This window comes from Lolium perenne, chromosome 6, assembly GCF_019359855.2.
Source record: "Lolium perenne isolate Kyuss_39 chromosome 6, Kyuss_2.0, whole genome shotgun sequence".
Lineage (NCBI taxonomy): Eukaryota > Viridiplantae > Streptophyta > Magnoliopsida > Poales > Poaceae > Lolium > Lolium perenne.
This window is the reverse complement of record NC_067249.2, coordinates 71,273,506-71,290,482: the sequence shown is the minus strand read 5'-3', so window position 1 is coordinate 71,290,482 and position 16,977 is coordinate 71,273,506. Positions and strand designations below refer to the sequence as shown.

Here is a 16,977-nt window from a genome sequence, read left to right as displayed (position 1 = left end):
CTGCTATGTGTCAAGGGTTTTGACAGGTTACACACGCTAGAAATTTGTGAATCCTCATTGCATAGTATTGCTCGGTGCTAAAGAATAAAGTAGCAACTAAAAAATGTTTAGTTATAGATGCATTAGTGCAATTCTTGTGACTTGGTCGTGTGAATGGAATGATGTGATTGTTTATTGTGTGATGTAACCATTTTTTTTACCTTTTTTCCCTCGCCTGCTATATATGTAGGCGGATCTAGCTCATTTTGATAGGGTGGGGCTAGCCTAAGTAGGGATGGGCCTTTATATGCTTTTTTTTATAGTTGATATATGTGATGGGACAAATCTTAGTGTGGGGACCTAGCTGCTCTGTCACCTATGTTTACTCCTACTTAATCAATGAAGGAAAAAAAAGATAAGGAGAGGTGACGCACAACTCTATCTCGGGTGCGACGCACAACCAACCATTCGATTCAAATGATCGTATCCCCTCTCCGCCTTGTTACCTCATGACCTCACTTACCTTATCTGCTCACCTGCTCCGTCCGCTCCAACCACACATCCACTGATCCACCCCCCTTTGTCTCTCTATTTGAGGTCTAGATTGGAGGCTTCCTCTAGGACGTGTCGGCTGCCATCAGGTGATGGCCATCAAGTTGGTGCCAAGCATTTTTTCGAGAATACACCCTAGAAGGTGTATTATATATATATAGAAGAAAGGGCAAAGAATCCCAAGACAACACCGCAAGCGGATAGTATGCTACCAACATGGGGTGGCATCTCGCCATGAATAAGCTTTCTCTCCTAACTACCACCACAACTCCACCAGATCTGGGAAGCCAAAATTATCCGTACGAAAGAGCCTAGCTAGGCGCCACCACACGAACTCCTCCTTGATCTTCATCTTGATCGTCAGGATGGACGAACTGGTGGCATTGGACACCACATCGTTTCGGTGCCTCCATATACACTAGAAGACAAGAATGATCACAGTCCAAAGGTCCTGTTTGTGCCGCTCCCTAGCCATATGTCGAGGTCCACCATCTGACCAGGTCAGAGTCAGTTGCAGGAAACCAATCCGGTTTACTGATGGCCTACGAGAACACAGGGTCATTTATGCATGTTTTTGTGGAAGTATTATTTCCAGTTTTTATATCGTGTCCCAAAGAGGAGCGTAGGAGGATGTTTATCTGCGGTTTTTCTGTCGCACCCAAGGTGTCACAAAGTGAATTGACTGCAAGGATTGAAATGGAAAATGGTGAATATGAATAAGGAAATTTGAAGTGTTGAAAGTGCAATAAAGTAAAGTGCATAAATGTAAACGACTATTAAGAAGTAAATGGTTTCTGTATATGGAAAGGTACGCGCAAGGAGATTCAGTTCATGGTGATAGTGAATGTTCCTGGTTGAATAAATGTGATAAGTGAATATGATCCTTCCTATTTATATTTGAGAAGGCAAGCAACCCAAAAGAGAAAAGTAGATTTATCTTTCTCCAATGATCCTTCTGCATGTTACCAAAGACATGGTCATCGCATCTATTAAGGTGGTTAAATCAGATCAAAGATTTAAGTTTGGTGGTTCCTTTTGATTCCTCTAGTATTGCTAGATCCTCTTTGATATTGGTCGTGTCACTCGGGGGGTCGCCGATTCACCAGCAAACAAGTTCATGTCTATGAGTTCTTGAGATCATGTTACATGGGCCCTTAAATTAGATAACAGCATTAGGTGCACATAGACATTCATTCTCATACATAATCATATTAATCATAAATTCACAAATATATGGAATAAAATAGGCACGACACATCTCGCCAATCCCCTACATCTCCCACGCCAATGGGATCTACTCACACATTAGAGGAGAATAGCACTATAATATTATAGCAATGTAAATGAAGTTCATCTCGATATTACCCATAGCAAGCCACAATAGTTGAAGATCAAATCAAATTCAAACCGGGATTGAATAGAGGTTCCAATCCCTAATCTTACAAGTATGAATCTCTCTCTCTCTCTCTCTCTCAGTAAAAGTGGGATCTGATGTATGAGTGGATGATCTTGAGGGGGTTGATCTTCGCGGGAGTCGATGATGGTCTTCTCCTTCTTCGGATCTGATCTCCTCTATTCTGGAGGGAATGGTGGTTGCTGCGTTGCATTTCTTTTGTTGTCCCTTCAAGAAAGAGGCTTGTGTTGATATGAGGAAGGTCGCGGCGCACAGTACATGCGGGTGGTATGGCCGGCCCCGCCCGTATGGCTGCCTGCTAAACACCCTGTTGTGTCAGGATGGAATTGGCCTCTAAAGGAAATCTTCTTATTTCGTTGCAATCAACTCATAAATGTCTTTGGATCCTCCATAAATGATGGTTTCCTAAAATACAGAATTCAAAACAAGGTTTCACCTAGATTGCGATATTAACATTAGTTGAAACACAAAATCCAATGAAAACCCAATGAATACCCAATGAAGCCAAGTGATAGATGGTGAAGAATCCACAGTAAAAGCATCAAAATTTGGAGCTATCAACATCCCCAAGTTTAGCTGTTACTCACCCTCGACTGACAAAGTGATAAAAGAATAATAGTGAGAAATAAACTTGAGTAGAAGAGCTCACAAGTTCGAAGTGATATCAACTTCATCTTCAAAAACCTTGCAACGTCAAACACGATCATAAGATATTCAAATGGTTGCACCTAATGTCGCGTCCTAACTACGTGTAGTTTTGCTAATCAAAATAAATTCGAAACCCATGGATAGTGTCAAGAGTTTGGCTAGGCTCGTGAATGCATTGATTCGGTGTATCTCTTCTTACTGAGAGTAAATAGATATTTTAAGCAATCAATGATTTGGTCAAATTAAGGGTGTGAATGTGTAAGTAAAAAAGAGAATTAAACTTAGAGCAAATCATTGACCTCCACATCAAGAATCATGACCTTCTAACACCCAATCTTTTCATTGTTTTTCAAGATCTTCTACCCATTGGTGATGATCACATGCAAAACTTTGATGGAAACTTGAATGAATTGCATACGTGCTTACTGATAATTGTAAAACTGCGGTTATATCCATCCCCATGAATCTAATTTTTTTGCCCACGGGCAGCATCTAGCATGCTCCCCATGCCTTCAACTCAAAATAAGCGAATATCGGGACTCTTTGTCTGCAGATCATTCATTGGCCAGCGGAGTTGTTAGTCTCATGGGCATGGATATAATTTGCTAAACTTTGTTGGATATGTAAATTTTTTATTGCTGAAAGTAAAAGCAAAAATTTGGTATTCAACTCACACACTGCAAAGTATCCATTCCTTCGAACAAGTCTTTTCAAAAAGTGTTATCAAATCAATTCATCAAGATATGTGGTTGAGCACTACTAAGATTAAAACCTTAAGACACACATATGACACCAAAGTCATCAAGACATGCTTGTTCTTGTTATTAAAAAGACATGCATGAATCAAATTGCGTTTGTTTTTCATACCTCCTTCAATGATTGTGAAACAAAACCAAAAGGGTGACACTAGCATGGGAACGAAATTTATATGATAGCGAGCTAAATGGGGAGCGAGACTATAGTGCAACCAAGCAAATAATGATATGATCACGAATGGGATTACAAGGAGAGTGAAGATGAGAAATGGTACCTCGTCTTGCTTGCTTACTTTGTACCCGAGTCTTCCTCCCTTCCATTCCCATCACGAGGTCACTGGAAGCGAATAACTTACAAAAAATCCAAATAAAAAGTAAAGAGAGTTTCACAAGATGCAAATAGAGGAAATTTTAACTATTTTTTTTGTTTTCAATTATAAATGCAAAACAAGAAGTAAACATGCAAATGACAAGAAAAGAAATAAACGAAAAGAATAAACTGAAATATGAATGCAAAGGTGGAGGATTTAAACCTCCCCAAGCTTAGGTGTTTAGCCTAACTTGGATCATTGCCCGCCAGCACCACCGTGCGGCGGCAGGTACGGGTAGTAGGTCTGGAAGCTGGTGGAGAACTCGTTGAAGATCTAGGTGAGAGACAACACGTTGGCATTCACATCATGTAACATGCTCCCCACGTCACCGACGTGACCAACCAAGGTGTCGTACTCCTCCATCGGGTCATAGTCGTATCCCGCCTATGGCTGCATGTAGGGCTGCTGCGTCTGCTGGTATTGGTGCTGCAGGAATTGGTGGTCCTGACCGTAGTCATCCCACCATGTTCTCCCCATTGCCGGTCATCATCTCCAGCTTGGTCATTTTGCTGCTCCCAAGCAGCATTTCTTTCAAGGGCTAGATCTCACCCAGCCGCCACCCTCAAAGTGTGGAACTCCTCCAGTGAAAGCACCCAAGTGTTCCTTTCCTGGAATACCAAAGGCAAAAGAAAAAGAAGCAACTCTTCGAGCAAGTGACTCTTGGAACAAGTGACCGTTAGCTTTAAAAAAAATTGATAGGCACGAAGTTGATTGTTCAACCTATACACACACAAGAACTTTGTACTATCCATATGGTTAGTATCAAAATGCTTAATCCCCACAACAACATTGCCCGAGGCCATCACAAGGTTGCGGGAATAAGCAATTTGGGTAACTAATCCACCGCAACGAATATCACCTAAGTTTGCCGATCTCTGTCGGCGGAAGTGCTGAATAAGAAGGGCGCCGAGGTTCACCATGTGCTCCATGTTGGGGTAAAGGGCGTTGCAGATGACACACATCTCGGGGCTATCCATGACCCCGATGTATCCCTTGCCAAAAATAGAGTTCACCAAGAAGGTGGTGAAGTAGCAGATGGCAGGGTTCTAGATGGTGGCAGTCTTCTTCCGCATGTAGTTTGTGTTCTTGTGTATAGAAATTTGTTGCCAGGCATGTTGCACCTCTTGGACAACCTCCTCAGTAGTATCAAGCTCTCCATTAGTGGAGAACCCGAAGAAACCGCAAAATTCATCGAAAGTAAGGACATGAGGTTCATTGTTCAACCAAATTGTTACAGTGGTTTGGCGGCCTAGGAGGGCGAGGTCGTCATGGAAGGTCAAGAGGAACTCCAGGGTGGCACGCTTGTAGGTGTCCTGGTTCAGAGACGCAAATACCTCCATGCCGGCATTCCGCACCAGCATGTCAAAGTCGCCACTGAGGCTTTGGTGGGAGAGAAACTCGGAGTCGACCCACTTCGTCGGGAGCACTTTTGAAAGTTCGGAGATGGTAAACCTAGAGGGGGGTGAATAGGTTTCTACAAATTTTAATTCTTTCTTTACAATATTAGGCTTTGTGGAATATAAAGGTGAGCCTAATGCAAACTAGGTGAGGCACCCTATATGATGATACAAGTAACTCGAGCACGAAGGCTCTCAAGGCAGATATATCACAAGTAAGAGTTCAGTTATAAATAACCGATAGCACGCGGAGACGAAGGTTTATTCCTGTGTTCCCTTCCTTTGCAAGAAGGTACGTCATGTTTGGAGAGGTGGGGGTCCCATCAAGGATTCTCCAACGCCATGAAGGCTCACCTTCTTCTCCTGAGCCTATCCCACGAAGGAATAACTCTTCTTACTTGTGGTAGACTTTGAGGTAGCCTCCAAACCTTCACAATCTTGTCAGGAGCAAATCCACAGCCCGGATGCTTCCGGACCTCTTTTGCCCACCTAGGTTTCCAAGGAACCCTAGAGAGCAGGTATCTCGATGAATACAAGGGGGAACAAGATTTGTCTTGGTGGAACTATTAGATCTAGGTCTCCTCTATCTTTTCCCCGGAGGGATTCAAGTTTGAGTGGAGTAGGAGGGAGATCTGAGGCTTTTGGTGTTTCTATCAATGGAGTATGAGAGAGAGAGCTCAAGAACAGTTTGTAATGTAGTGCCTAAGTGTTCTGAGGTAGGTGAAGGGGTATTTATATGGTCCCTTGAAATCCAGCCATTGTAACTTGTCCAGTTCAGCAAACAATCGAGGGAGCTGGTCAGCTGGGCCTGGGGCTGGCCCATCCGGCGCAAGGGCCGGTCCAACCGGGCCGTAGGCCGGACCATCCGGTCCAAACCGGTCTGGGCGCCGGGCCGTGACCGAGGTGGATCGAGGGCTTATAGTACATACCCTCGGAAGTCACCGGTGCAGGATCCGACACGCGCCGGGGAGGCCGATCCTCAGGTCGGCGCGACCGGGCGTGAGACCGGACCGGCCGGTCTAAACCGGACCGTGCGCCGGGCCAGCACCGGGCGAAGGTGGAGACCTTACTGGATGGTGCCCGGCTGGCACCGGTCCTGGGGCCTGTCGGCGCCGGGCCATCCGGTGCTAGGGTCGGTCCAACCGGACCAAAGACCGGCCTGAGGCTGAAAAGCCTTTCTTCATTTTTGTTGAAGTGGGGGGTCTCCTTTACCTTCTTGTTCCATTGATACACCATTATGCCTATTTGGCTAATACATGGGAATAATCTTATAGACATGTATTAGTACGATTACTCTAGCAATGGTGTCATTGTTACCAAAATAATGGATAAGGGTAAAATACCCTTACAACTTTGCATTCAGCCAATAGCTTGTACTCCTTGTTGAAGTTGCTCTGAAGTCCGTCCCTCTCCCTACGCGGCTTCTTGCGCGAGTTAGGGTGGCTGCTCGAGCCACCAGAACCACTCGTCGAGATCTTACGGTACAAACTTCCGAAATTCATATTGCTGAAAAAAGATTCACAACAAAAGTATAGGCATTAGGTTTCTATGATATAGTACAATGATTACAAGCAGAAACTTTAAATTCAAACGTGTAGAATCAACACGAAATTTCAAAAAGTATGAGCTCATCTAGGTATCCAATATGAGAGATTCAACCGTTCATTGCTGCAAATAATACATGGATCGGCCGTGAAACCGTACCGATGTGAAGATCCCCCAACTCAAACGAACGAAATCGGCGAAGAATCGTAGGCAATTAGGGTTTGAGTTTTTGAGAGAAAGATGTGAGAGAATGGCTAGCTTGGGATTTCGCTGCCAGCCGTGGTCTTCACGAAGCCGAGCACTCGGTACGGGCGGGCGGTACGGGGCAAACCCTCCTGTACCGACGGTCGCCACTGTTGGATATGTTGGTTGGGTTACGATTGTGTACCTGGATCTGGTACGGGCGGACGGTCGGGCGGATGCCCCTGTACCGATATCCGCTAAAGTTACTGGAGCCTTCGTCGAAAATTGATGTTCCAAAGCCGGAACTAGTACGGGCAGACGGTACGGGCGGATCCCGCCCTGTACCGCTGTCCGCTGAAGTTACTGGAGTCTCTGTCGAATTTGCGAGGAGGCTCCATTCTTCGCTACGGGCGCGCGGTACGGTTGTACGCCACCGTACCGACGTCCGCTAAAGTTACTGGAAATTGATCCCAACTTCCATTCTCCTTCTAATCTCTGATTTTATTCTCACCGAAAATATCTGCAGACCCTCAAAACTAAGCAGACTTTATTAGCGACAACCTAATGGCTAAAAATAAATAAAGCAAAGGACTATAAAAAGTTAAAATTTATTGAAAGGAAAATATGGGTTGACTCCCATCAAGCATTTTACTGAAAATTTGCGTGTTGTTTCAACCATATTTTTGATTAGTGGAACTTACCTTAGGTTGTCCACTAGCAAATGCATTTACCTTTTGGGTGCACATGTGGCAAATATTTTCCTTCTTCTGGCTTCTTTGGAAAGTACCGAGTAATTTGGTCATCATATATATTGAAGACTATCTTGCCGCCGGTGCAATCAACATTTGCACCTGCAATACTTAAAAAAGGTCTCCCAAGTATAATAGAAAGTTTATCATCATGAGGCATATTAAGTATTATGAAGTTAGTGGGTATGACGTGTTGATCAATTCTGGGCAAAACATCCTCTATCATTCCCACATGTTTTTTAGTTGTTTTATCCGCCATTTGTAAAGTGATGGATGTCGGAGAATACTCTCCTAGGTCTAATTTCTTATAAAGGTCCTAGATCACATAAAGCATTATGTATACCAGTCTTCCCTATTGCACAAGTAATAGTAGGTATGCCATGATCACCTAATTTAGCTGAGAGCTTATCTCCATAGTTAGTATTTACGGCCATAGTTGTAGTCACTTTCTTATTTCGATTAAGAATATCTCGAAGGACTTTAGTATAAGTTGGTACTAGTTAGCCTGTGATAACAAAAGTTCTAAACGAAGTTTAGCAAGAGCATTAGCAAAAGCATCATAAATGTGTTTACTATGATCAACCTTCATTCCATTAGGGTAAGGAATATCTCGAGTTGGTACCTTCGGTTTTACCTTTCGTGCTGGCTCTGGTTTATTTTATTTTTGGCTTTTTCTTAGCCTTCTTCTCTAGTTGCTTTTCTTTGGATATTATAGCTTCTTCTTCCTTTTCACGGTTTACCCCAGCTTCTTCCTTTGCCTCTAACGTCTCAGCATCAGAATCATATACCTCATCTTGATTCTCAGTATCTTCTTCAATGTTTTCTCTCGAGGCTTCTTTCTTCTTCATTCGTTCTTCAAGGTCAATATCATGTTGTGGATCGAGGAGCTCATTCTCCTCCTAGGTCATTCTTTCTATTTCTTTCCGGCCGGCCAACCAAGCCACGTCAGGAACTGGAGACCGCGGACGAGCAGCAAGCCAGATTCGATTTGGGGGCTGATTTTCCGGTGGCGATTGGATTTTGGGAGAAGGATGCTCAGGAGGGGGTGCTCGGTCCAGTTCATCGGAGAGAGAAATCGGGAGGGGGTGCTCGGTCCAGGTCGCATAAGGAAGAAATTGGGAGGCGGGAGGAGTTGCGCCCAGCGCCGTCGCTTCTCTGTCGCGAGCCGAGGAATTCTTCCCCGACGTCCCGACTAGTGGATCGTTCTCCCAGGGAAAGGCGTGGAGAGGTTTCGGGTTCCCTCCCTTCGAAGACAACCAAATGCCACGGTGGGTTCTCCCGGGGCAGATCAGCCCGTGTTTTTTTGCCAAGGGAAAACACGCGGATCCTCTCGGGATTGGGTGCATCCAAACAAGCCCTAAGAAACCCATGTTGGAATTTGGCTCCCTGGTATATTTATCACTTGCAACCAAACAACTCCTAAGGGTGATCAAGAGACCAGAGAACGCCCGTGAAACTGATTGTGGTAATTAAGTGTAAGTACAACAAATCATTGTCTAGTTTTGAGCTAGAATTCTTCTTTCACAACATCCATTCAATGACAGCCCCATATTGTTGTTTGTGCGAACAATAAGGACATTGCAGGTGATCTTCCTGAGCAGAGTCCACCTGGACAAGCACCTCTTCAGCGGGCAAGTTGTGCACTCTTCGATGAGCGACCGCAGTCCGATGCGAGGGGAGGTGGCAGTGTTCGATTTATTAAACCGTTGGACGAGCAATGAAGAAAGGGATGTTGATGTGGTAGTATAATTTATCATCCCTACATCATGATGCAACTGTTGATATTTTAGGACAGTTCTATTTTGGTGTGGCTAGTGAAACAGGGTTGTTTGCGGAAAAAATAATCCGCATCTTGGTTAAGATAATCACCTTTTATATTTCCTAGAAAATCACCATCCTGGGAGAAATGCAAGTATGTCAACAGATAAACACAACACTGTCCGCGACAACCAGGCTCTTCCTGTTATTCTCTATTGAATGAATGAACTAATAGATCCGTTAAATAGACTTATACCCATTTTACATTCCTTTTTTCTGTTTCATTTCGACAAGACACCGGCGGTCAAGAATTTATAAATAGCATCATCAGTGTCGTCACTATTGTACAAAAGAAACAATCACAGCAGACATTGCGGGATCCCTTTCTTTACACTTCCCGCTTCCAACGCCGCATCTACAACTGTTACCAAGTATACCCATGCTCTTATGTACACATTCCCTGAAAGGCTGAAACAAGGTATGCAAAAATCTGTCAACTATTATCTGAGGCCAACACGAGAAGCAGAGATAGATTTGCTTTATATCTACCTTGAAACAGATAGTCCAGATAGTCCTGGACATGCTCAAGACACGCTGCTTCAACTTCGCCCTCCTTTGACATTGGATTTATGGTTGGATATAATTATGTTTTTTTTCTCTATAAGGGGGAACATGAATTCTTCAAGTTCCTTTCCCATGACTCCGGACCTCTCCAGACCTCTTTTCAGTGACTAATCAAGGAGACAAGCAAAGTTGTACTCAAAAGCCCGACTAATGTAGTGAGTGGATGATGCTCTTCTTCCTCAGCTTGACAGCCATTGCACAGGCATCTCTTTACATTGATCTTCAGTATTTAATCATGTTTTTTTCTTCTAAGGGGAAACTTGAATTCTTCAAGTTCCTTCCTCATCACTACTCCAGACCTCCTTTAAGCGACTGTAATCCAAGAGACAAGAACAGTAATAAAGAAAACTATGTCATGTGTGGATGATGCTCATGTCCACGAGGAATTTAAATCTTAGATGTGTCCATATCGGAGTTTACCTTGTGCAAGTACTTCTTCCTCAACTTGACAGCCATGCGCACACATCTTTTCACATTAATCTTCAGTATATTGTCATTGAACATCTGAACAAAAATTGACAAGATCAATTCCGGAAAGACAAAAGGAGTATGTATATACAAATACAGTTGCAGTAGATCTAAACTTGATGAAACTGGCACACCAAAATCCATCCAATTTCAGCAGGAGAGCAACTTTTACACCGAGACCTACTATATAGAGAATGACTAGTGGCTGTCATAACTTGCAAATGTGTCAGAAAAAAAACATAATTATATCCAACCATAAATCGTCTACCTTACAGACCTATCAAAACAGAAATATGCAGTCCTAACCATAACTCGTCTACCTTACAAAAACTTAACTCATCAAAATGCATCAGAACGATATTTAACACTTCACAAGGTCTACTGCGAATAAGTATTAGTAGATCATGGACCAAAGGCTTTAAATAACATGAGAACAAGCAGTGACTCAAGAATGAAAAAAAAATAGTGACAGGAGATTGAAAAGAGAGTAGTGACTGGACTTGCCTTGATAGTATCATCTATCGAGTGTGTACCTCTGATAATCTTGTGTCGATTGATTATCAGAATTGCTGCAACACAGAATATAGGCAGTTCATTGTCTCCATTCTTTGTCAAAACATTTGTGCTCAAATGATGCGTCTGCTGATGCCTTGCCCAGATGGTAGCACCTGACAAGCCACACAGAGGATTTTGTGTGCTAGACTTCACTCCATGGTTGCAAGACCCACGCATTTCACCGTTTCTACGATAGAATCTCCTGCTTTTGGATTTTCTTCTAGTGAACTTGTTCACCCGGTGCTCTTCTTTGACCTCGCATGACAAATCCTTCTTTGCATCTACTAGCAACGGTTCTAGGCAGTTCTCTTCTAAATTCCTGATTGCGTCTTCGTTAAAATCAGCAGCCCACATCATCTGAAGACACAAATCACAGTTAGTTAACAGAACACGACTATACTATGAAGAGCATTTAAACATATTAATTGAATTATGTGGGTACTTCGCTGTGATTACTGTATGGCCAAATACCACATTTAATTTGTAGATTATGCAATGCAGGTAAAACAACCTTGTCACGAACATTAACTGTGATTACTGTAAGGCCAAATACCACATTTAATTTGTAGATTATGCAATGCAGGTAAAACAACCTTGTCACAAACATTAACTATTTCAAAGAATTCTCACCTAACAATTTTTGCATCCAAAGAAAAAAAATTCTATATAGAAACTAGAAACCGTCCAAATCACATATGGAAATGCCTGACAGACCTCCCACATGCTGAGCGACTCCTCAAAAGATAGCTCTCGACGAAAAAGCACTAGCAGCATCCGGAAAGCAAAATGAAGGCTTTCAGCACCAATTGCTGATAAATGCTCAAATAACTCCGTATCTGACAATTCCACTATCTTCCACAATGATTCCAATTGCTTCATAACTCTTGTTGGTCCCTCGATCTGGAAATTTTCACGCTGAGGTGCAACAAAAGATTATTACATGCATTAAATCATGCAACCTAACAGATGGCATTATCATTTGAGATAGTTGCTAATAATTACCATCCTTCTCAGTAGCATCTCAAAACACCAAAAGGCATCTGCATCATCCTCGTATAGGACAACAAAAGGGGAAAGCAGATCGCTCATACCTACAATCAACTTATACCATTTAGTTAAGTTTAATTAATCGAAGTAAAATGATGTAATGCTCCATTGAAGTATGCAAACCTTGGCAGTATCCAGTGGAAGGATCAACCCATGCATAAACCGCAAGTATATCCGACATCCTAGCCATATTTCTCGATTCTGTATAGAAATCAAGATGGCTATCTGTTCTGACAACATCTACCACTGCACGAGACATTTTTGATCGTTAGAACACAATACGACAATCATAATAGGCCATATTAATTGTGTGGTGTGAGGAGAGAAAGATAAGCATACCAATTCTGTGAAGTGTCCACAGCCATTCGGCGACTCTGTCTTTGTTGGTAACCGGACTGTCGGAGTTGGTTACATGGACAAAATCTGCTTCTGGTGCATCAGATATCTTCAAAGAATCTACTACTATTTCACTGTTGTAGCCAGTAGTATCGTCTAACCATCTATCCTGTTTGAACGCGTCTGAGTGAAAGATGGCTGAGTCACTGTTGCTAGCCCGGAACAGATCACTGGGATTGGACTCTATAATGAGATCTATGTTATTATTGATTTGGAAGCTGTGCATGCGTTCGTCACGTTGCCTTAACCTATCTTCAGGAACCGGGAAACTGCAAAGGCTTTCGTCGATTCCATTGGCATCCCCGCTAGCCTTTGAGAACAAGTTTGCAGCAGGCAGGGAGGGATACTCCATGAAGGTCTCACTGTCATATCTTGGTTCGCCCATGTCGCTGCAATCCCCAGAGTCTGACAAGCAACTATTCACCGCTGTGGATGATACCATTAATTTGGAAGAATTATATGCAGAGCTATCATTATGTACTTTGAAACCAACTAGTTCAACCGATTTGCTACAGCTGTTTCTTTCTTGTGACAGTGGTGTGCCACCAGAGTCATAATTTAAGTTAGAATTTTCTACTGTGCTGCCAGGTGTGTGTTTTGTACCTCGTTGACTTGTGCTAACTTCTTCTCTACAGTCGGTTTCTTTCGACGTAGTCCTGACATCCATCAGCTTCGAGCCAACAGCATATGCGAGCTCACCTGTACCAATGCTTGGGTGCATACTCTTGCACTGCTTAACTAAACACTGATATTTCTCCCTTCATAGAAATAGAAAAAAAGCATGAGGTTAGGCGCTTCCGAAAATGCCCACTGCTCGCATGTGTAAAACCAGAAATGGTAAACCATTCCGGTTAAACACAGAAGTTTGAATTAATCAGCCTTCTATGAACAAATAGCAATGTAAAAGCAATAAATGTAAAACACTCCAGCCTCTAGGTGTTAGGAAAAAAATAACTGTATAATCAGCTAGAGTATAATATTATGGTACAAAATCATGCAAAGTACCTCCTAGACTGAAACTAGAATCCTTGTAGCACCACTAAGGAATAGATAATCATTGGCCGGTAATGGTTCAAGGAATAAAAATTAGTTGGCTAACGATATGAGTCTGTGGCAATGGATATGATAGCCCTTCATGGTAGATTCTGAACTTGAGTCTGGTTGATATCATCTGCCATGTACATGAAGATGCACACATTTAATATTTGGCATGGATGGCATGCATTATGGTAACTTATTATATACTGGCGGGGGTGAAGCAAGAAACTTATGTAGATTGTTCACCCAAGCTACCTATCAATCGTGTAAGTTAGATTCCCCGTATTTCATTTTCTCTGTGTATGTAACACATAATATCTTCTGAGCCATCAAGGGGATGAAGGGACCTAAGCCTTAAAGTGTAGAGTACACTGTTGAAGCACAAAACTGCATGTGAGGTGGACTGCACAAATATATTCAGTTATCGAGCCAATTATGCTTGTCACGGAGCGAGTAGGCGCAAAAGCATTCAGGATGGAGTCCTAGACAGCACTGCTGCCCCCATTGCACCCGTTGCGAACGCTGCCACAGGCATGCTTCCTCCAACAGGCTTCTGTCCACTACCTTCCTGGGTGGCTGTCTCCTGCCTTTGTTCCATTCCTTCTTTCCACCCTAGTCAGTTGTCTCTTCTATCTCTGTTCTTCTGTTCTCCACTGTCTTCCATGTTCTTCTTTTGTTCTCCCTCACCTCATCTACCTGTGTTGCCACTGCTATGGTCTCCCCAACCAGCTCTGCATATGCTCTATTGCCAGCATCTCCCCAGCCTTCTCTGCCTGAGCTCTACTGCTAGGATCTCCGGAACCTGCTTACCTGTTTTTCTCTACTACAGAAGTGTAGAAGTAGAGCTACTCTATCTCTAATTGGTATCGAGATTGATCTCGCTAATTTGTTGTTCAAATCAGCCTTTCAAGTTCACCTGAGGGAACAGTTTGGTGTGCGCCTTACCGGCCATGCGTCTGTCAGGTTCCATGATTGCCTAGTTCACAGTGACAATCATGGAGCCAATTACATCAAATGTAGCAGCCGTTATCTCCCATGTTCTACACACAAGTACAAACCAATGGACAACTGTAGCCTTCGGCAGTGGTTTTATGCTTTATATATAGAAGACAACGAGGAAACTGGAAAGGATGGGGAGATTTAGCTACAGCGCTTCCAGTTTCGGTATAATGCATAAATAGCCAAATCAATGCCTAATACAGCTATTATTGAAGATAAGCAAATAGAAAACTAATTTGCCAGTCAAACTTCTAAAGCCATGGGACTTAACAGAGAACGAGATCAAACCTTCGAGCAGCTCTTAGTTTCCTCCTATACTCTGTTGTGCTACTTAAGGAATAGCATCCAAGAAGGAATTCCCAAACTTCTGCTCGGATAGAGGGATCCATACCCTGCACATCGATAATGGAGGTCAATAGTTGCTGTTAAAAGCAGAAGACAGGTGTCGGTGTGCTTTCTTTGTTTACACACAGCTGTAGGATGGAACATGCTTCGGTTCATGTTGAAATGGTGTACATCAAAATGACAGTGACAAAGTAATCTGATTCATCTGGCTTATTGTGCAAATTCAAGAATCACCCAGACCAAAAAAGATCCGTATAATTAATTAAGAAATGCAAAAATTATTACAATCAGCACAGTTAATCCAAACTTCCTATTAGCAGATGAATGGTGCATCAAATGTGAAGCATCAGAAAAATTGTTGTCTCGGTCAGCGGATCCTCTAAAGTGAGACCATGTGTCAAATTTAACTGTGTAAGATCAGATCAACGTGTAAAAAGTAATGTCTAAGGCAAAATCAATGTGCCAAATGAAATATGTAAGCCAAGTGACATTTCCTGGGTTCTGGTACAGAATACCAGTCCATATATAACTGTGCTGGGGCATAGAATTTTCAAGACGTTGTGTGAAAGGCTAAAAACATATGCATGATAAAGGCACACATGTGTACAAGGTACAAGAAGATGAAAATTAGATCTATGAAGCATTTGTGAATTAAGAAAGTATTTAATGTGATACCAATTAAGTATCTAAGGTGAGATCAATGCGTCAAGAGAAATAGGGTGCGGTAATTTCCTGGTACAGGATACAGCATGAATATAGTGTGACAAGATAGCTGTCTAAGGTGAGATCCATTTGTGAAATTAACTATCTAAGGCCTGATCAGCGTGTTAAATTAACATCAAATTTCCCTGGGTTTTCAGGGTGCATGATACATCATCCTGGTATGATCTGCCTCAGGTGTGCGTAGGTGCAGCAAGATGAAATAAGTCTTTCAAGCATGAAAGGAACGGTATCAGTTAGTGAACTCACTCCCAAGACGATGAACTTTAGGGTCTTATGGAACCCTGTGACCCTTCCTTCGGTATCGAAGCAAGCGTTCCATTTCTCTGGCCTGAGCATCTTGCCCCCCTGTAGAAATGCAGAAAGGAAATGTGAGTACTGGCAGGCAAAAGAAGTGACCATGAATGGTAGTGTGCGCGCGTGTGTATAATGAAAAACATAAGAGTGTATGCTGCAGGCTAAATATAGAAACACAGATTGAGAAGAAGATCAGATAGCGACATTTATATGAGGAGCCGAGAAGCTCAAGTGGTGCAGCAAGCATTGATAATAAAGAGGATTATTACCCTCCCTGATGGCATTGGCATACAGTACTAGTACAATTGAAGATGGGAGTTGTGATCAAGCTGTGGAATTGCAGGAAAAGAGAGAGGGATTATCCGAAGCAAGAGAGGTGAGTATGCATCGAGCTGTGCACATGTGTATGAAGAAGCAAAAGACAGTCTATGTTCTATGCCAAATGTACTGCTGAGAAGAGTGGCTAGCTAGATTTAGAAGATTAGTTAAGAAGCTCAAGTGCTGCAGCAATCATTGCCACTAATGGTGAGCATTACTGGTGTGATGGCATTGGCATATATAGACTCACACATATACATACAGTAGTGAGCAGAATCGAAGAAGGGATAACTATGGTATGTGTATTGAAAGGATAGGAAACCTTGAGGTAGTAGGGGTCGGGGCCCCCGCCGCAGGGGTGTTCGCGGACGAGGGAGCCGACGCCGCGCTGGAGGTGGCCGCCGCACATGATCCATGACCTGATGGAATCCCCGCCGGCAGTACTGCTGGGCCTGCGGGGCTGGGACATGGATGGAGTCCGATTCGGTCGGATCTCCTTCCCCTCTCCGGCGAGGCACGGAGACAGGGGAAGTTGGATCTCCGGCGCAGGCAAATCGAATGAATCGGGGGATCCGAATCGCTGCTAGTACGAGTCCACGGCCTGGTCGCCGCGCGCTAACTGCTCCCTAGCGAGCTCGCCTCTGCCCTGATCTTAGTGTTCGAAGAGAATGAAGCAGAGATTAGCCGCCGCCTGGGAACGAAGGAATGGTCTCCGTCGACCGGCGCGGTTGCTTGGCTGGGAGACGTGGGAGAGAGACAAGAGGAAGAGTGGAGGAAGCAAGGAACCTCTCCGTGCAGGTAGAGGGTATTTCCAACGAC

The 16,977-nt window shown here is 43.3% G+C and overlaps 1 protein-coding gene across 3 annotated transcripts; it reads right to left on the bottom strand.

The window, feature by feature from the left end:
- Positions 1–9,530: 9,530 nt before the first annotated feature.
- On the bottom strand, positions 9,531–16,950 carry LOC127307644 (rab GTPase-activating protein 22). 3 transcript variants are annotated; one of them, XM_051338387.2, is made up of 12 exons: positions 16,481–16,945; positions 15,793–15,891; positions 14,767–14,870; positions 13,045–13,199; positions 12,385–12,867; positions 12,169–12,291; positions 12,001–12,089; positions 11,713–11,913; positions 10,948–11,355; positions 10,396–10,479; positions 9,901–10,287; positions 9,531–9,819 (listed from the first exon to the last, which is right to left on the bottom strand). In XM_051338387.2, the coding sequence occupies exons 1-11, from the start codon at positions 16,625–16,627 to the stop codon at positions 10,264–10,266; spliced, it is 1,917 nt and encodes a 638-aa protein (XP_051194347.1). In that variant the 5' UTR covers positions 16,628–16,945; the 3' UTR covers positions 9,531–9,819; positions 9,901–10,263. The 3 variants fall into 3 exon arrangements, with proteins under 3 accessions (XP_051194347.1, XP_051194346.1, XP_051194348.1); XM_051338386.2 differs by having other exon boundaries at positions 12,385–13,199; positions 16,481–16,946; XM_051338388.2 differs by lacking the exons at positions 9,531–9,819; positions 9,901–10,287; positions 10,396–10,479 and having other exon boundaries at positions 11,205–11,355; positions 11,629–11,913; positions 12,385–13,199; positions 16,481–16,950.
- Between the last annotated feature and the right edge of the window lie 27 nt (positions 16,951–16,977).